This window comes from Poromitra crassiceps (genome assembly GCF_964638095.1).
Source record: "Poromitra crassiceps genome assembly, contig: HAP1_SCAFFOLD_125, whole genome shotgun sequence".
Classification (NCBI taxonomy): domain Eukaryota; kingdom Metazoa; phylum Chordata; class Actinopteri; order Beryciformes; family Melamphaidae; genus Poromitra; species Poromitra crassiceps.
Window position 1 is genome coordinate 564,042 of NW_028152234.1, and position 21,404 is coordinate 585,445.

A 21,404-nucleotide genomic window follows, 5' to 3' on the forward strand; every position below is an offset into this window, starting at 1 on the left:
GTGGCAGTCGAGGACATGCGGACGGGCACGGAAAAAACAGAGGGACTGAATGGGAAACTATCCATCAATCAGCTAAATATATATAGAGTAATTTCCATGTTGCCAGACACTATTGACAGTTTGAGCCTCCCATCCGGCAAAACAAATTTATTTTATTATGCCTCCACCGGCGATAGCCAGGCCGGAGGCATTATGGATCCGGGTTGTCCGTCCGTACGGACATTCCCAAGTTCGTTAAATCGATATCTCAAGAACGGCTTGATGGAATTTCTGCCAATTTGGCTCAAACGTCGACTTGGGCACAAGGATGAATGGATTACATTTTGGTGATCAAAGGTCAAGGTCACTGGGACCTCTCCAACGCCATTTTCAAGCTTGTTAACGCGATATCTCAGGAATGTCTTGATGGAATTTCTTCGAATTTGCCTCAAGCGTCCACAGACTCAAGGATGAACTGATTCCATTTTGGTGGTCAAAGTTCAAGGTCACTGTGACCTCACACACCCAATTTCCAAGCTCTGTAACGCAACATCACAGGAGCGCCTTGACGGAATTTCTTCCAATTTGCCTCAAATGGCGATTTGGACTCAAGAATGAACTAATGGCGGAGGCATAAGTCCGCGTTGCGGTCGTTCTAGTTATATTATTTATTAGCGAACGTTGAACGTTTATTGACGATGCGGTGTAGGGACGATGCTTGCCCTGTACAGTACACTGTGTAGCTGTTTGAGCACATTGCTTCAGCTGTAAACAAGGCTATCTCGGTGAGTACTTGACCAATTTGAAAAAAATATGTCACAATGAGTTTATTAGACACATACAGTGTGGAAAATAGGGTCCAGGTTGAAAAAACCCCCGAAATTATCCTTTAAGCATTTCATACAAAAAAAATAGTTAATGGCCATTTTCTCAAAATGACATAGGACGAATCAGCATGTTTGTAAACATATGGATTGGCTACACTTCCGGGTGCAACTGCCAGAAGTATACATCAGTATTACAACAGACCCTTTGGCTACTTCTGCTCTCACTCACATTGTCAAAATATAATCGATGTGATGTCTAGTTTTTTGAGATATTAACGTTTGTTTGGCACACCTTTTCAGCTTTATTTCATACTAGTTTCTGCTGCAGTGGCACCTGAAAGTACTTTTGTGTTGTTGTGATGTCACACTGATTTGTCCTAATAGGCTATGCAAAATTGTCAATTTAACTTGTAGATTTAGCTTCTTTTATGTATTTGTTAATTATTCCTATATATTATTCCTGGAGTATTTCACATGAAGAAATAGCAAAAATTTACTTTTTTTGGTCATAGTAGTAGTAGTAGTAGTAGTAGTAGTAGTTGTTGTTTTTTGTTTACAAACCCCTCTTTCCAACCAGCTATTTAGTTCATTCATCAGAATCAAATCGGAAAATGCACTATCTGATTTTTTCTCCCTCCTCTCTTCTCTCAGGAATACTTCCATGCGGGTGGGGCCTTCGTAGAGGAAAGTCCTGAGCTGGCTTTTCTGAGTTACACCCTGTCCGTGTACTCCCAGAGCACCGATGCACTCATTAAGACCTTCATCACCACGCAGCGCGCACAAGGTGCACACACACACACACACACACACACAAAATCACTCGCCTACCACGGTAGCGGTACTTCTGGCTTGGTCAGACGTTTCTACACAATTGGGTATGGGTCCTAGTTCCTCCTCTGGTCAGTCGGGCATGGGCGCCGGAAGCGGGGGGACAAGGGGACATTTTGTCCCCCTAAATATGAGAGAGAGAGTGGGGAAAAAAGAGGAGAATCTGCAGCCAGTGCATGAGAGCACTCTCCCCCCGCCCCCACCCACTCCGACTTGCTGCTCGGCTTTCGCTTTCGGCAGCTTCTGTGGATCAAGTTACAGAGAGCCCACTTTACACTGTTTACACCATTGAGATAAATAAAAATGGAAGGAGGATCTCCATCTCCTGCCTGTATTGTCTATTGAAGCCAAAATCTTGTCAGATCAGAGAACCAGAGTCTGCGCAGTAGCTCCGTTGAGTTAGAACCTCTGAGAGCTCCCCGCCCCTCTGAACTTTCTTATGTAGAGCTGCTGTTTCTAGAATGCGCACGATGCTTGTGTATTTATATACAGTCTAGCTCTGTAAATATTACACGTTAAGTTGTAATATTTTTTGTCTCGCCAAAAGTAACCAGGAAGATTCCCACTATGAGATCAGTTTATCAAAATGACGCCTGTACGAAAATCTGATTTTGGTTGTCGGAGATTTTAGACCTCCGGTCTGCTGCTGAATGCTGCTGTGCTCTCAGCGCTCTCAGCGCGGGCCGGAAGTGGAGGCAGGCCGCCTCACTCAAGACAACAGCCTCACTGGGGGATTGCTGTGTTGACTAAGCTATAGCCTAATGTTTTCGTGGCATTTTGATTAACTTTATGAGTTAATTCCTTTTGGAGCAAATGTTGGTTTTACAAATCTAACCTTGACGCTTTACGCTACGTTGTTTGCTGGTATAGCGTTGTGGGTAGTGCAGCCTGTAACGTTCCATTTAATATAGCTCAGTGGTAACGTTAGCCTAGCTGCCTAGTCTCGTCTTTGTTAACTATATCCTTACAACAGCTAAGAAAGGAGCTTGTGAAGAATGAACATCCCCACAGTCAAAGCATTTATCTGAGATATCCATATAAAAACGTTTGTTGCTTTAATACCAAAAATTAAACCTCTGTTTATGTGGCGCTAACGTAAGGTGACCAGATTTCCCAAATGAAAATCGGGGACATTTTGTGGTCTGCTAGGGGGGCCCAGGGGGGGCTGTGCCCCCCCGTCTTTTAGAAAATTGTGTACATTTTACAGTAAAATGTATAAATCTGGTGCACTTTGAGAGCAAAAGTAAGAGGCTAGATCTATGAAGAACTTTGTGATTTTGAAACAATTGAAAAATAAGCAGTGGTTACTAATGGTTACTAGTTATCTGGCACATTTTACCACAAATTAGACAGCCTTGGTATGGGAAATAGGCTACTGGTGTATTGTGTAGAGTGGCAGGAACATAGAGAGGGACAACTTCTCTCTTTGACCTCACCAACTGGTGCATAATTTATTTCCACAAAACAAAAACATTATATACCTCAGTAAACACTTTCCTTGAGTTTAGGGTGTCGCTCACCAGTTTCAAGTATTCAATGGCCACATGACCATATTAACTGCTAATTTAATATTAAATGCTGACAAAATAATTTAAAAAATCATGTTAATACTAAAAGGCAATTTTAATGATTAAAATTGTAATCTAGAGATAAATATGACCTATTGTGTTCATTTAAACCAGGGGTTATCAAAATTTTGATGGCTGAAGGCCAATTTAGGGAACAGTAGGCTAATGACTAGATAACAATGATCCATCGCCAATCATGTTAAAAAGACATTTTTTTCAATGGAGTTTGGTGTACATAAAAACGTTACTGACTTCTCTGCAAAAACGTTTTGAGTTAGTTACTGCACTTACTTACCAGATAGTTTTACTGTACTTTTAACTATTCAAAACAACTGGGATGAAACCCGCTGAATGGGGTCCGGTAAACAAGGACGGTAGCAAAAGCAGCAAGCAGACGCCGCCTCTCGCCACCTCTGGGGCTTCGGTTGCGGGCGGCTGGGTCCTGGGAAAACCACGGCACGGGCAGAGGGAGAACATCTACTCTGTGATCTACTCTGTCACACACAGGCAGCACTTTGCACAACGTGCACAAGCACAACGACAGGCTTTTGTGGTGCCGCAAATGCTCTGTTATCGAGTTTCTTGCCAGTATTATTATTTGACTTTGTGGCCAAAATCGGGGACATTTTCGGGGACAGCTCCAGCCGGGGACAGAGCACCGAAATCGGGGACTGTCCCCGAAAATCGGGGACGTCTGGTCACCCTACGCTAACGGCTAACGGGCGTTAGCGATTAGCTCATGGCTGGTGCTTGCGTAGTAGGCCCCATCTGACCCGGGATGGGAGTTAACATTATAAAACACATTTCCTGGCAGTTGGATAACCTGGTAAGTTCTGAAAATATGTGTATAGTATTGTGTTATTCCAGCTATCGTTATCGGTTGTTAAGTTAGTAATATTAAGCCGATAAATAATGAAAAATAGCCGACTAGCGAAAGTGGCTAACGCTATTGCTAACATAGCTGGAGTAACTACTAACACATATTTTCTGAACTTACTTAAGTCCCCAACCAACGTTAATTCCTCGCGCACCTTTCTCAAAACAATTTTATTGCGGTCCATTGATATGTCTGGTAGCCAGCACAGCCAACCCATGAGCCACCCCAACCTCCAGGCCTGCACTACCCAGGCTAAGAGCACATCTCCCGGCCCCACACACCCAGCAGCAGAGCCACCCCGACCTCCAGGCAGCGTTAGATAACGATGAAGCCGTGTGTCTTGTCTATGACGAATCGACGATAGATCTATAATGTGAAGAGCCTGTCCAGCCAATGACGGCTTGAGACTGGCTGCCACAGCTGTCAATCATCCATTTTTATCCCTTTTTATATGTCAAATAACTACTTAAAAACAAACTGATCAGAAAAATGACCACTTGCACAGGCATTAGCATGATAATGACTATCTAAAATGATACAAACCACCTTTGGAAAAAAATTATCTGACGTATACTGTGATTATTTCGGTTGTGATTTTCCCATCCACTAACATGGGGAGGCGGGCCTTGTGACCTAATACTGGATTCAACCGCCAGAGCGGCGATCTAACATGCAGCGGCTTCACTAAACGGGACCAGGGCTGCAGCCTTGGTTTACACAGCCTGTGATGCTTGTTAAAGCCGTGATCGTTGTGGGATTATTACACCTGAGAGACAGACAGACCCGGACTACTGCACTCACTAATGCACTTTAGGATGGCTTGAATGTGTTGTCATTGGCTGCTGCTATAATGGTATAGTATACGGTTTTAATTTTATTTTTGTGTTGAGATGACATGTTTTGCACTGTGTTTCAAAGTGATAATAATAATAATAAGTTCAGTGTTTCTGCCTGTGTTGCTGTCTGTTGTAGTGTAATTGTAAAACAACCTAAAGGGAGAGCAGGTCACCAAGTGAGTGAGAAAAGGAGAAAATACTGAATAATGACATCACTACAGTATAATCCTAATGTTAATTTAAAATTAGATATTCCTCTAAATATGGCTGAAAATCATCCAAACGTCCAAAAAAACTCCCTTCCTGCTTTTGTCCCTGTCATGTATAATGTTGTTGTACTGGAGGTTACCAATAGGTGGCACTGTAACATTACAATGTGTATGCTGTGCTGTATATATTGAGGTCACACAAGTAAACACCGTTCAGTCTGCTACACGCTGTCTCATGCTTGGCTCTGATACAACACATGGTGGCAGAATTAGTCTGCAAAAAAGACGAAAACGAACCCGTAAAGTGAAAAATGGAGCAGCAAAGACCTCCAGGAACGTTGAGCCTGGAAGGAAATCTGTCTGAAAACTGGAGAGTGTGGCTACAAAAGTTTGAAATATATCTCGTCGCAAATGGAATCGCTGAGAAGTCGGAGAAAGTGAAATGTGCCACTTTTCTTCATGTCGCGGGAGACGACGCCTTGAAAGTATTCAATACTTTTCAGTTTGACGATGATGTTGACAACCTGGAAGTCCTGAAAGAACTCTTCAGAAGGTACTGTGAGCCGAGAAAGAATCTTACGTACCAAAGACATTTGTTTTTCACACGTGTGCAAGGAAATGCAGAGTCAATTGATGCATACGTCACAGACTTAAAAAACAAAGCTAAAGATTGCGAGTTTGGAGACTTAAATGAGTCATTGATACGAGACAGAGTTGTATGCGGGATAACAAATGATCAGATCCGAGGCAGACTGCTAAGAGAACCGGAGCTAACACTTCAAAGAGCAGTTGACATATGCCGTGCAAGCGAAGTGAGCCAAAGCCAGCTTAAAAAGCTACATGAAGAAACTGAAGTGCCAGTTCAGAAAATATTCAAGCAAAAATCATATGGAAAAAAAGAGAGGCCACAAACAGCACAATCAAAGAGAGATAAGCCACAAGCTGACTGTGGAAGGTGCGGATATAAACATGAGCCTATGAAGTGTCCTGCATATGGCCAAACGTGTAACTCGTGTCACAGAAAGAATCACTATGCCAAGATGTGCAAGAGCCGCGGGCAGACAGAGCACCGACGGAAAATACAAGGAATAGAACGTGACACAGCAAATGATGATGGCATGTTTATTGGGACAGTTAAAATGAAAGAAACAGACATATGTCATGTGCAAACAGACAGAGATGACTGGAAAGTAAAGCTGAAAATAAACAACCAGACACTCACAGTGATGATAGATACAGGTGCTGACTGTAATGTAATATCCAAGAGAGAATTGGAAGAATTGAAACTGGATAAAAATAGGTTTTGATTTCTACTTTAAAAGTATTGATTGGGGACTTCCGGTGGCGCTATGCTTTGAGACACACGCGTCGGGTGCTCGCTCCCCTAACATTTAGCTGTGATTAGCTGCTTATCAAAGTTATAGAAGGTTCTGAACATAACTAACACGATATAAGTTAAGAAGATGTAATATGAACACACGGAATAACAAGAAAAGGAAAAAGGTGAAGCAGCAAAACGTGTTTCAAAAAGACGAAGAAAGAGAGAAGTCTCCGCCGCCATTACCCGAGGGTGAAACTAGGGAAGACGAGAGTAAAAGGAACATGGAGGAACTTATCCGAGAACTGAAAGAACTGAGAAAAGAAACTAAAGACTCATTTGCTGATACCAAAGCGACACTTTCCAGGCTGGAAACGTCGGTGGGGGAATTGAAACAACGAACGGGGAAACTTGAGCAAAGAACCGCGGAGGCGGAGACCAGAATCAGCGAGGTAGAAGACAACAGCCGGCGGCATGAAAGGGCTATCCGCCACCTGGTGAGAAGAGACGCTGCTCTCACTAATATGTGTGATGATCTGCAGAACCGTATACGCAGTAACAATTTGAGAGTGTACCAGGTCCCCGAAGAGAGTGAGAAGAATGACATGGCTGGTTTTATGCAACAACTAATAAAGACCACGCTACAGCTCCCTTCGGAGATGAATATACAGATTGAGAGGGCACACAGATCACTGGGACAAAAACCAGCCAACACCGCACCACCACGCTCCATCATTATAAAGTTTCTAGACTATACAGTGAAAGAAGCGGTGCTCCGTCAAGCCTGGGCACAGAAGCGGGTCATGTTTCAAGAGAAAGTCATATACTTTGACCAAGACTACTCTCCAGATGTACAGATGAAAAGAGCGAAGATACGTGGGGTGATAAAACAACTGAAGGAGAAGGGGATCCAGGCCAGATGTCGCTTTCCAGCCCAGCTGAGAGTCAACCTGACGTCCGGAGTGAAAACGTTTCCTACCCTGATTGAGGCGGTGCCAACACTCCAAGATCTGGGCGTCACAGTCCAGGTGAGCGAGAGGGAGAAGATGGAACGAGAGCTCTCCAGAGAAACGTGGCGAAGGCAGGACAACGGGAGAGGGAGAAGAGAGGAAACTCTGTCAGACGCGGATTTGAGATCCTTTCTACAGGTCTGAAAGGACAGCTACAGTAAGAGGTGCTCAGGTAACAGAGTCAGACTTGAGTGACAACAGCGAGGTAATATGTTACCCACTCATATTCGGGACACTTTGGGGCAGCATACTTAAAAGAAAATAATAATAAAATAAGAATGTTTAAAAAAAGAGTGAAAAACAATAATAAAAGATTATAATAATAATAAAAAAAAAAAAAAAAAAAGCAAAGCTAATCACACTGAACAAAGAGTGTAAGTTTACAAAAAAAATTGGTAAACGTTTGGGGGAGGGAAATATCCCGTTTCTTTTTATATTATGGAAATGCCCGAGATAGGGTTCCAACTTCACCGGAGGATTTATTTTCTGTGGTTTGTTGTTTGGATGGCACTTTGTGCATACTCCCTAGAGAGAGTTAGAGGCCACTACTCTCTGCCTATAACACAAAGGGAGCTGGGCACACAGGTGCACCCAGCTGGGTTTTTGGAAGTCATTTTTGTTTATTTTGTTAATTTATTGTTATGTGTTATAAGTTCGTATAACACATCATGTTCAGAACTTGTTTCATTGATTCTCACAGAAGTGCAATTGTATATTATATCATGGAAATTTTTCAGGTGCATCGTATTAGAACTGAGGGTTGGGTTGGCAACAAAATGGAAAAACATTAGGACAAATTTGAATACCCTAGCTTTACATCCATGAATGATTTGAACGTAATCACATATAATGTCCATGGACTGAATCATCCTATTAAAAGGAAGAAAATATATAGTCAATTAAAAAAACTAAGATGCTCAATTGGCTTGTTACAGGAGACACATCTGTCAGAAGGAGAACATAAAAAATTGAGAAGGGAATGGGTAAATCATATATACAGTGCTTCATTTGGTAAAAAAAGGGGAGTAGCAATCTTAATTAATAGGTCGTTGGCCTTTTCTTCAGAAAAAGTAATTCAGGATCAAAGGGGGAGGTTTGTCATGGTAATAGGCACAATAGGGGAGGTGGAGGTATCCATTCTGAATGTATATGCTCCAAATGAATATGATCAGGATTTCTTTAAAGAAATTGCCAATGTTATTGCCGATAATGCCAAAGGCATGTTAATAGCGGGGGGAGACTTTAATGCCGTACAAGATGGGAAATTAGACAGAGTGCCAGCAGAAGGAGGAGCCCAGACTAAAAAAACTAAAACACTTAATAATATGCTCTCAGAATTAGGACTAGTTGATCCATGGAGACATATGGTCCCTATCGTTGCATCGGCGCTGTTTCTAGGCCGAACGCCTGGCGCAGCTCAAATCAGTGGGCGTGGACCAGCGCACTTGATATCGTCGTGCTGGCGCTAGACGCAGCCTCAACCATTACAACCACGCCTTTTAAGCGTAAAATTATGCACCGTCATGCTCATTGGATAACTGCAATAAACGAATCGCACGCTTGCCTTTTTAGCTCCAATTCCAGTGATCCCGCAAAACCAGACGAAAGCCAAACGCTCTGCCCCCCCCCTCCCTTCATCCAGTCTGTCTGTCTGACTGCATTATAGGCTATTATTCCATATTATTATGCTTCTCAAACCAATCTAACTGCAGTTTCAATACTGCAAGCATGTAAATACGCTACACTATAGCAAGATCAAAGTGAAAATAATGTACTAAACGCATCAGCTAGAAAAATATAGCCTATTAGATTGGTGAAAGTTTGTCCAGAAAGATATCGTTTTCTCTCCCCTGCTGCAGGTAGAATGATCGATGCACATAAATATACCCTACATTATGTAAAGTCATTGCATAAATGTGTTTTTATTGTAAAACTAAATGTCAAGTAGGGCCAAGTTATTGGAGCGGACATCACAGTATAGCACATCACAGAAGCGCGTTCCGCTGTCACTTATCTAAATCACGTTAAACCCACAAGGGGTATATATAGGCTCAAGAGGACATATATGTTTCACATAGGGTGGTGTTTCATTTCGATGTTTTATTTGGTCCAATATTGAAATGTTCGACAATTGCAGGTTGTCTTACCATTACACATTATTTTAGATCTACCTTTTATATCTATTTCGGCTCATTTGGTTGCTATTTAGTAGCGAAATGGAGGACCCAATTGCATGCTGGGAGTGGACATTCACAGGCAGTAAACTTACAACTGCTATTTCCTATGGGAAGCTGGGTGCTGCTATGTGTTGTGTCTGTTTGAGCGAGGGAGTCAGAGAGAGAGAGAGAAGCCAGAAGGGTGACTCAGAGGCAGAAGAGCACTGGCGCACTGAATAGGCCTGGTTTCAGAGAGAGACAGAGAAGGGTGACAGGGGAGAGGCACAAGTGCACTGGCGCACTGAATAGGCCTGGTTTTCAAAGGCGCAAAGCGCTAAATGTAGGCCAGGTGCGAAGATAGCACTACGCCGGTAGTTAGCGCCGACACGCCCACTTTGGCCCATTCTGGGACTGCGCCACGCCCATTCGGCCTAAAGCGCATTTGGCAGCCTAAAGCCATATTGATATCGTCCCAAAACAGGCGCAAGGCACGTTTTTTTGCGTTTAAGGCCCGTTTTAGCGCCGAAGGCTTGTGGGAGAATAGGGCCCATATAAATCCTAAGGGGAAGGACTTCAGTTTTTATTCTAATGTCCATAATAGCTACTCGAGGATCGATTTCTTCTGCCTTCCTCAACAGTGTATGTATAAAGTAACAGACTGTCATATTGAACCAATAACTCTGAGTGACCATGCTCCCGTCATATTAAGTATAGATCTAAACAAAGAATTTTATTTCAGATATTGGAGACTAAATGTCTCGTTACTGACCAATACAACAGTGGTACAAGACTTAAAAAAGAACCTTAAGGAATACTTTGAGATTAATGACAACGGAGAAGTGACACCATCAATTTTATGGGGGGGGCTAAGGCAGTCATAAGAGGGAAGATGATCCAAATTGCATCAAGGTTGAAGAAAACACGATTGGAAGAGCAGACTAGGTTAGAGAATAAGATAAAACAATTGGAGATAGAACATAAGTCCACAGGAACACAGAACACTCTGCTAGTATTAAAAGAAACAAGGAAGTCCTTGGATAAGCTCCTTACATATAAGGCAGAGGGAGCCTTAAGATTTTCTAAACAGAAATACTATGAGATGGGGAACAGAGCCAGTCGACTACTGGCCTTTCAACTCCGTAAAGCACAGGCTAATCGTATGGTACCTAAGATTATACATCCCACACTCAAAAAAATTGTAACACACCCAAAGGAAATAGCAGATGCCTTTGCATCATTCTATAAAGATCTATACAGAGAACCTAATTCAGAAACAACAGACAACGAAATTGAGGCCTTCATAGCCAGACTACACCTACCCTCATTATCAGAAGAGGAAGCAGCACAGATGACATCAGTTATTACTGAAAGTGAAATAAGGGAAGCTATAAAAAAATTAAAAAATAATAAATCCCCAGGGATCGATGGACTCCCCGGAGAGTTTTACAGATGCTTTATAGATGATTTGACACCAACATTAGAGAAAGTTTTTAACTTTGCTCTCTCCAATAAGGACCCACCAAATACATGGTCCGAGGCCATTATATCAGTAATTCACAAAGAAGGTAAAGATCCGACACTCTGTGAAGGATATAGACCCATCAGTCTGCTATGTAATGACCAAAAATTATTGACTAGTATTATGGCAAAAAGGATGCAAAAAATTATAACAAAACTCATTAGCCCGGATCAGACAGGCTTTATTCCCGGCAGACAAGGAGCGAACAACATAAGGAGAACACTGAATATTATAACATGTGCCAAGAAAAGTATGCAAAACTCTGTGCTAATTAGCTTTGATGCGCAGAAAGCATTTGACACTGTAAACTGGCAGTTTTTATATAAAACACTGGCTGCTATGGGATTTCATTCAACGTTTGTGGACTGGGTGAAGGTCATATACACAAATCCAAGGTCATGCGTTAGAGTGAATGGCTGCTGTTCAGATTTCTTCAACCTTGAGAAAGGGGTCCGCCAAGGAGATTGCCTTAGTCCTTTGCTCTTCGCTGTAAATATTGAAGTCCTTGCGACATTAATAAGACAAAATAAAAATATTAAAGGTATAAAAGATGATGGTCAGACAGAACATAAGACTTCGCTTTACGCGGATGACTTATTGACGTACATCAGTGACCCTGTCTCCTCAGTTCCGGCATTGATGAGTAGTTTAAAAGAATATGGGAAATTTTCAGGTTACCAAATTAATCAATCAAAATCTGAGGCAATGATGCTGGTGGGGAGCTGGCCACCACAGTTAGAAGGAAAATTTAAATTTCACTGGTCCAAGCAAGGATTCAGATATTTAGGAATTGTCATAACTCCTAGCACATCACAACTATTTAAGGCCAATTATGAGAAATTGATGGATGAAATAAAAACTGATCTTACAAGATGGGAAGTCCTTCCCCTTTCCCTGATAGGGCATGTAGAAACAATAAGAATGAATGTACTACCAAGGTTGCTATTTTTGTTCCAATCCCTACCCATAGAGGTCCCTACTGCTACATTTAGAACAATTAACAAATGGCTATCTAAATTTATATGGCAAAACAAAAGACCCAGAATTAGACTTAAAAGACTATTATGCTCAAAAGAAAAGGGGGGTCTAGACTTACCCAACATGGAAAAATATTATTGGGCAGCTCAGCTCAGATCAATGGTAGCATGGCTATCTCAAGACAAAGACACAATATGGGTGGGGATGGAACAAAATCATTGCCCAAAAGCACCATTAGATGTAATCCCATTTTTGAACAAGGATTCTTGGAAAATACATAAAATTAATAATCAATGGGTAAAAACCACTCTGAAAATATGGTCGACCGTGAGACAGAAGCTAAGACTCCCCTCATCAATATCTATAGCGATGAAGATTGCACGAAATATTGATTTTCTCCCATCCAAAATAGGGGCAGGGTTTAAAGAATGGGAAAGAAAGGGTCTAATCATGTTGGGTCAAATGTTTGAAAGAGGGGTCCTGATGACCTTTGAACAACTTCAGCGCAGATATAACCTTCCACACAATGATTTTTTTTTTATATTTACAAATAAGACACTACCTCCAGAAACACAAAGAATGGGACAAATTATGTAATACACCATCACATCTAGAAAGTTTTTTTATGCTAACAATTGATGGGACTGTCAAAAAGAAAATCACCTCCTACATACAGTATATAAAATACTACAAGGAGATTTAATGGATAATAGTCTGGACATTAAAAGAAAATGGGAACTGGAGATGGAATCTATAATTTCGGAAGAAGATTGGGAATTAGCATGCGCAGAGGGACACAAAACAACTAGTAGTCCCATCTGGAAGGAATTTGAATGGAAGGTTAAGATGAGGTTTTTCAGGACTCCTCTCATCACGTCAAAGTTTGGTGGTACCTCAGACAGATGCTGGAGGGGTTGCGGTCTGATAGGAGAGCATTCACACATATTCTGGGACTGCCCAAAATTAGGGGATTATTGGCAGAACATACAAACAGAAATTAAGAACTGTCTAGGGATTCGATTACCCTTGGAACCATCTTACTATTTATTAGGAATAATACCAGAAGATATGGGAAATAATAACTTGAAACGAATACTTAGAGTCCTTCTGTTAACCGCTAAGAAAATGATCACAATCTCTTGGCTGAGACCGCAGCCCCCCACGATAATACAATGGAAGGAGAAGGTTAAAGATGTTTATCAGATGGAGGAAATAACTGCAAGGTTACAATTAAGGACAGAGGCATTCTTGATGAGGTGGTCACCAATTCTTTTGTATTTTGTTTTGCCTAGAGTGTAGTGAACAACACCTGTAGTAGGCTATTAATTTTATTTCTTCTTTTGCTTTAATTTGTCTATTATCTTCTATAATTTTGAACTGACTGTCATGCTGTATGTCTTTTCTCTACATACGAAGAAAAGACAATAACAAACCCGGTCATATGGGAATGGAGACTATGGACATTGAAAAGACAAGATTATATGGACTGCATTTCAATACACCCATACCTGTGATGTAAATGAATGAATAAATGTATAATTGCACTTGAGAAAATAAATAAAAATAAGTTAAAAAAAAAGAAACTGGATAAAAATAAACTGCAAAAATCTTGCTACAAGCTAGTGGGCTTTTTTGGACAAAAAGAGAAACCACTAGGGCAGAAGACCATAAAATGCCAATCCAAAGACAAGGGTCCCTATCGTTGCATCGGCGCTGTTTCTAGGCCGAGCGGCTGGCGCAGCTCAAATCAGTGGGCGTGGACCAGCGCACTTGATATCGTCGTGCTGGCGCTAGACGCAGCCTCAACCATTACAACCACGCCTTTTAAGCGTAAAATTATGCACCGTCATGCTCATTGGATAACTGCAATAAACGAATCGCACGCTTGCCTTTTTAGCTCCAATTCCAGTGATCCCGCAAAACCAGACGAAAGCCAAACGCTCTGCCCCCCCCCCCCCCTTCATCCAGTCTGTCTGTCTGCATTATAGGCTATTATTCCATATTATTATGCTTCTCAAACCAATCTAACTGCAGTTTCAATACTGCAAGCATGTAAATACGCTACACTATAGCAAGATCAAAGTGAAAATAATGTAGGCTACTAAACGCATCAGCTAGAAAAATATAGCCTATTAGATTGGTGAAAGTTTGTCCAGAAAGATATCGTTTTCTCTCCCCTGCTGCAGGTAGAATGATGCACATAAATATACCCTACATTATGTAAAGTCATTGCATAAATGTGTTTTTATTGTAAAACTAAATGTCAAGTAGGGCCAAGTTATTGGAGCGGACATCACAGTATAGCACATCACAGAAGCGCGTTCCGCTGTCACTTATCTAAATCACGTTAAACCCACAAGGGGTATATATAGGCTCAAGAGGACATATATGTTTCACATAGGGTGGTGTTTCATTTCGATGTTTTATTTGGTCCAATATTGAAATGTTCTACAATTGCAGGTTGTCTTACCATTACACATTATTTTAGATCTACCTTTTATATCTATTTCGGCTCATTTGGTTGCTATTTAGTAGCGAAATGGAGGACCCAATTGCATGCTGGGAGTGGACATTCACAGGCAGTAAACTTACAACTGCTATTTCCTATGTGAAGCTGGGTGCTGCTATGTGTTGTGTCTGTTTGAGCGAGGGAGTCAGAGAGAGAGAGAAGGGTGACTCAGAGGCAGAAGAGCACTGGCGCACTGAATAGGCCTGGTTTCAGAGAGAGACAGAGAAGGGTGACAGGGGAGAGGCACAAGTGCACTGGCGCACTGAATAGGCCTGGTTTTCAAAGGCGCAAAGCGCTAAATTTAAGGCAGGTGCGAAGATAGCAGTACGCCGGTATTTAAGGCCGACACGCCCACTTTGGCCCATTCTGGGACTGCGCCACGCCCATTCGGCCTAAAGCGCATTTGGCAGCGTAAAGCCATATTGATATCGTCCCAAAACAGGCGCAAGGCACGTTTTTTTGCGTTTAAGGCCCGTTTTAGCGCCGAAGGCTTGTGGGAGAATAGGGCCCAAGGAGTATGAACTGGTTTTTCAAGTAATAAAACAAGATGCAACGGCAGTAATTGGAAGCTCATCTAGTGTTGAACTAGGGATGGTGAAAAGGTTGTATGGAGTGGAAGAAGGAACAGAGACAGACATTTTGAGTGAATATGAAGATTTATTCACAGGACTGGGCTGTGTTCCTGGAGTTCACCATATTCAACTAAACCCAGAGGTTCCACCAGTGATTCATCCACCGAGAAAAGTCCCAATAGCACTGAAAAAAGACATAGAGAAAGAATTAAAACGAATGGAAAGCATGAATGTCAACCCACAGATTGGGTCAGCAGCATGGTGACTATAGTGAAACCTAAGAAGATCAGGATATGCCTGGATCCACAGGACTTAAACAAAGCGATAAAAAGAGAGCACTATCCTCTGAAAACAGTGGAGGAAGTAGTTGCAGAGATGCCGGAAGCTAAAGTATTCTCAGTCGTGGATGCCAATCAAGGCTACTGGCAAATCCAGTTAGACGAAGAGAGCTCCAAATTATGTACGTTTAACTCACCGTTGGGCAGGTACAAGTTTAAGAGACTTCCTTTTGGAATATCTTCAGCACCAGAGGTGTTTCAGAGGTGCCTGTCACAGCATCTGGAAGGACTGGAAGGAGTCGTTAATGTAATGGATGACATTCTGGTCTGGGGAAAAGACAAAGAGTCACATGACAACAGGTTGAGGAAACTGTTGGATCGACTAAGAGACATAAACTTGAAATTAAACAGAGACAAATGCAAAATCGGACTAAGTGAACTCAGCTACATAGGACATGTGCTGAGCAAAGATGGATTGAAACCAAACATGGATACAGTGCGAGCAATACAAGAAATACCAGAGCCACAAGACAAAACAGCACTACAGAGATTCATGGGGATCGTTCAATACCTGGCAAAATTCATCCCAAATCTCTCAGAAGTGTCTGCTCCACTCAGAAAGCTACTGGAAGGAGAAACCATCTGGCATTGGGAGTGTGAACAAGAAAAGAGCTTCACAAAACTGAAAGAGCTTGTGAGTAACACGCCAGTGTTGAAGTATTATGATGTAGAAAAGCCTGTCACACTGTCAGTCGATGCCAGCGCAGGTGGTTTGGGAGCAGTGATCCTACAGGAAGGACATCCTGTAGCATATGGCTCTAGGACGCTAACAGACTGTGAACAAAGATATGCTCAAATTGAAAAAGAGCTGCTGGCGATCGTATATGGCTGTGAAAAATTTCACCAATACCTGTATGGGAGGCAAGTTCAAGTTGAGTCGGATCACAAACCATTGGAGACGATTTTCAAAAAAGCACTCCACAAGGCTCAAGCTAGGCTGCAAAAGATGTTAATGAGACTGCAAAGATACAGCCTGCAGGTGAAATACAAGCCTGGTAAAGAAATGCACATTGCTGATGCATTGAGCAGAGCCAGCCTGAAGGATCTCTCAAATGAAACAAAGGAAGAGGAGTTGGATGTGAGCTATATAATTCAACAATTACCAGTTTCAGAAGAGAAGCAACAGCAGTTCAAAGATGCAACCGAGCAGGATGAGGAACTGAGACTCGTCAGAGCCGCAGTACAGGATGGATGGCCTGAGTCGCGGAGCCAAGTTCATAAGTCAATACAAAATTACTGGACTTTTAGAGAGGAGTTGACATACACTGAAGGACTGTTGTTCAAAAACTCAAAGCTGGTAGTGCCTACAAAAATAAGACAAGAGATGCTAGAGAAAATTCATGAGGCGCATATGGGAATTGTGAAGAGTAAAGAACGAGCCAGAGATATCTTGTTTTGGCCGGGAATGGCAAAACAGATCGAGGATGTTGTACAGAAATGTGCCGTGTGCAACAAACACAAAAATCACAATCCCAGAGAGCCCTTGATATCTCATCCAGTCCCTGAGAGAGCGTGGTCCAAAGTTGGAATGGATCTGTTCCATTTCAATAATGCAGAATATCTTCTGTGCGTGGACTATTATTCTAAGTATCCTGAGATTTCAAAGTTAATGGGACTACAAGCAAGCACATCATTACAGCCCTAAAGTCTATATTTGCAAGACATGGAGTACCTGATGAACTCTTTTCAGATAATGGAAGACAACTTGTAAGTGCAAAAATGCGGGAGTTTGCAACCAACTGGGAGTTCAAACACACCACCTCAAGCCCTGAGTTTCCCCAATCAAATGGACAAGCAGAAAGAGCCATTCAAACGGTCAAGAATCTGCTGAAAAAAGCACAGGACAGTCTCACAGACCCGTACATCGCTCTGTTGGAGGATAGAAACACGCCGCTGGATGGAGTAGGCTACTCCCCTGCACAACTGCTCATGGGTAGGAGGCTGAAAACAAAAATACCTGTGTCAAAGAGCCTGTTAAAGCCACAACTGTACAAACATGTACGGAGCAGGTTGATGGACAGACAAAGCAAACAGAAGCACTACTTTGACCGTGGGACAAGGAAGCTACCAGAGGTGAAAGAAGGAGAAAGAGTGAGAATCAGACAGCAAAACGAGTGGAAACGTGCTGTCATACTGAAGAGACATGAACAACCGAGGTCATACATCGTACAGACCGACAATGACCAAATCTACAGAAGGAACAGACGGCACATACGGAAAACAAATGAAACGTGGACTGTTCCAAAATACACTGAGGCTGTTGACAATGTACCACCTGACTCACCACAGCTGATAGAGGATGGACAGCAGCCTGCAGGAACAGGGTCAGAACAACTTGACAACCAAGAAAGACACTTACCTGCAAGGTCACCGCCACCACAAACTGTCATGCCTAGGTCAACAGTGAGAAATGAGCGTGTGAGCGCTGACAATGTAAAAACTTCACGTGTTGGTAGACCTATTAGACTTCCCTTGAGATACCAAGAATAAAAAAGAAAAAAGAAAAAAAATGTAGAAACGCTAAGATGAACCTATCACACGCTTTTGCGATCACACTGCACGCCTATTGCACGCTGAACCTGAGCCAAGTCACGTGTGGCCCCTAATTATCATGGGTAGGTAAAATAAATTGGATATATTTAATGTGCTATTGATGCTGGATATGTAACACCAGGTCTCCTTCTTGGGTGACTGCTGTCATAGACAACTGGATGCTGTTGTACTAAGTGGATTAACTTTTCATTGTCCATCTTGCTTCTTCAGTCGCTATTCTCTCTCCTGAAGATTTGCTTACCGACGGGGAGAAAGCCCCACGTGATAACCACCCGTCAATCTCTCTCTCTCTCTCTCTCTCTCTCTCTCTCTCTCTCTGCTCAACACTGTTGTAGTAACTCCATTTTATTATTATGCCTCCGCCGGCGATAGGCCGGAGGCATGTCCGTCCGTCCGTCCGTCCGTACAATGTTTGTTAACGCGATATCTGAGGAACCCCTTGACGGAATTTCATCAAATTTGCCTTAAACATCCACTTAGACTCAAGGATGATCTGATTAGATTTTGGTGGTCAGAGGTCAAAGGTCAAGGTCACTGTGACCTCTCGAACGCCATTTTCAAGCTTGTTAACGTGATATCTCAGGAATGCCTTAGCAGAATTTGAAAAGGGTTAGAAGTTAGTTAAAAAAGTAAAAAATAAAAAAATAAAAAAATAAGAAAACAGAGATTTACTGCGCGATACAGCTGTTCGTGGCATTACCGCGGAGCAAGGAACTAACCATTCTACTAACACGGAAATTGATGTAATGGGTCCAATCTACCACTCCCATAACATGTGTGTATCACTTAGGGTGTCGAGTCATAGTCTATTTTTAATTTGTGTTTATTGAATGTTTCAAAACTGCATGTTTAAATAAGAATAGGCTCATTATTATTTCCACCCGCCACTCATTTAATTAGGTTAATTAGTTTAGAGGCATTTAGTTTTGTCACAAATCTATCTATCTATCTATCTATATATCTATCTATCTATCTATCTATCTATCTATCTATCTATCTATGTATCTATCTATCTGTAAATCTACTAGGTTGAGTAAAACTATATCTTAATCAAGGTATTTTAAAGCATCTTTTCGTTGTTCTTTCCTCTTTCGCAGTGCATGATGGGATGGGCATCAGAATCACAGCCAGTGAGAACATTCGGCCTGACCGCGGTAAGTCAGCAACACGCAAACTCTGATTTTTGTTGCAACTCTTCCAATACGTTAATGCGTTAATATGCCGTGTGTAAGTGTTAGTGCCCACTCTTCACAAGCTTCATGATAGGCCTCTATTGTAACAGAAGAATTTATGCCCAAAGCTACTCACTGAAATCGAACAAAGTTTAAAGATGCATTTTCATCCTGCTGTTACATAGCTTCTGGCTTATTTATTTATGTATTTATTTATGTTTTTTTACGTATTTATTTATGTATTTATTTATTGTTTGTTTGTCAACTGGTACTGTTAGTCCATTCTCCTTGAGTGATTTAAAAACTGTAAAATAAGATTAAATATGAAGCAGAAATAAAGAAAATAAATCACAGGAAAGTGTCAATTGATTGGAATTGACAGATTTGATTGACACACTTTTGCATTTTCTAGATCTACAAATGTACAGTCCGTTGCATGAGCTTCTATGCAAATGTGCACTGTTAGCTGTTCATATTATTAGACTGACAGAGCAGATGTGCCAGTTTGCCCCTGTTAGCTGCTCCCATGATGATTGACAGATGGAAGAACGTGTAGAGAAATATATCTGGATCTGCCAATGGGCATGCTGAGCTGTTCACAATCTCAATAATCACTCACACAATCATGTAGTAATGGTGCTGTGTGCTGTGTGTGCGTGTGTGCGTGTATGTGTGTGCGTGTGCTGCAGGCTCAGGAGTGCAGAAACCCATCGGAGAGGCCGTGGTCCAGATCGACATGGTGCTGGGGAAGGAACCCAAGGTCAACGTCAGGGGTGAGACACCAGAGCAAGACACACACACACACACACACACACACACACACACACACACACACCCACACACACACACACACACATTTGTACTACTATACTTTTGAGGACATTCATTGGCTACTTGCATTCCCTTACCCCTAACCCTTAATTTAACCCTAAACCTAATCCTATTTCTAACCATAAAGACAAGTCCTAACCCTAAACTAACCTCAATACTGACCTTAACTTTCTCGCTAACACGAGGGGCTCACACACACAAACACACACACACACACACCACTAGCTTGGTCAGGCAACCCTACAGAAACTATTGGCCGTGTCTGCGGGTGGGAAGCCACACAAGGATATGTGTCCTGGTCGCTGCACTAGCTCACGACTACTGAATTATAGTAGTCATCTACTATTCCCAAAAAGTAGTTGACTAGTCGATTAATATCGTGGAAGATAAATACAAATGATGAATTTTCGTCAAAAAGTTCTCAAAATCATCTAGTAAAGGGTGAACTAATGTTAACGCAGGGATTAAAGTTCTCCGTCGCTACGATGGATTTCCGTCTATTGGAGCCAGATATGAAATGTGAAAAATACCAAAATGAAAGCCCCTTTGTATATTTTCAATGTGTATTGTATTGAGTTTGAATGAAAGCTTTTATTTTGAAAAATTCCGACCGGACGTCCAAATGATTCTCCTGGGTTGTGTTCAAGCCACAATAAGCCTGAAAATGTATTGCTACGGTTTCCAGGTTGAACGTCATGTTTCCTTGCCTGTTTCAATGCACCACTATGTTCGCTGATAAATGTTTTGCTATGTTGTGCTATGTTTTCGGCCCGCTGAACGCGACCCTGCAAAGCCACTCCATGTAACGCTAAACAAAACACTGTTGCCATCTGCCTCTCAGACAGCGTTAGTTCCTAACGTTAAATTATCCATGACAGCATTGGACTGAAGAAGTTTGTTATTGTGAGAATTGGAGTTAATTTATTACTGCAAAGGTGGAGGAACTTTGAAAACATGCGCGATGCGGAGTTGTCTTTTATTGGACACGGACAGGTAAAACTTGCTAACACACACACACGCTCAAACGTTTGCTGCAGTATGAGTAACGTTAACGTTATTATTTTCGGTGTTTTTCCCCCCTGACAGCGCGGGGGTTGACGCTTTTTCCACGACCACATGTCACTAATTGTCATTTCCATCATAAAGATGAATGTCAGCAGAATAACGTTATTTGATGGAGAGAAAAAGTCTAGTGGAGTTTCACTAGCGTCAATGCTAACGTTACTGAATGAGCTATAGGCACCTATCTGTAACGCAACATGATAACATTAACAAACAACTGTTGCTAGTGCAGTAACTAGTTGGTTACTAACTTTCTGGTTAG

At 41.9% G+C, this 21,404-nt stretch overlaps 1 protein-coding gene across 1 annotated transcript in view; it reads left to right on the forward strand.

Moving 5' to 3' along the window:
- Nucleotides 1-21,404, forward strand: part of LOC310800854 (protein unc-13 homolog B-like) — a gene marked incomplete at both ends in the record, with an annotated part of 267,146 nt that overhangs the window by 235,056 nt on the left and 10,686 nt on the right. The window contains 3 exons of the mRNA XM_083664751.1: nt 1,458-1,590; nt 19,175-19,231; nt 19,939-20,022. Of these exons, the coding sequence (XP_083520877.1) occupies nt 1,458-1,590; nt 19,175-19,231; nt 19,939-20,022 (274 nt within the window). The remainder of the gene's footprint in view (nt 1-1,457; nt 1,591-19,174; nt 19,232-19,938; nt 20,023-21,404) is intronic.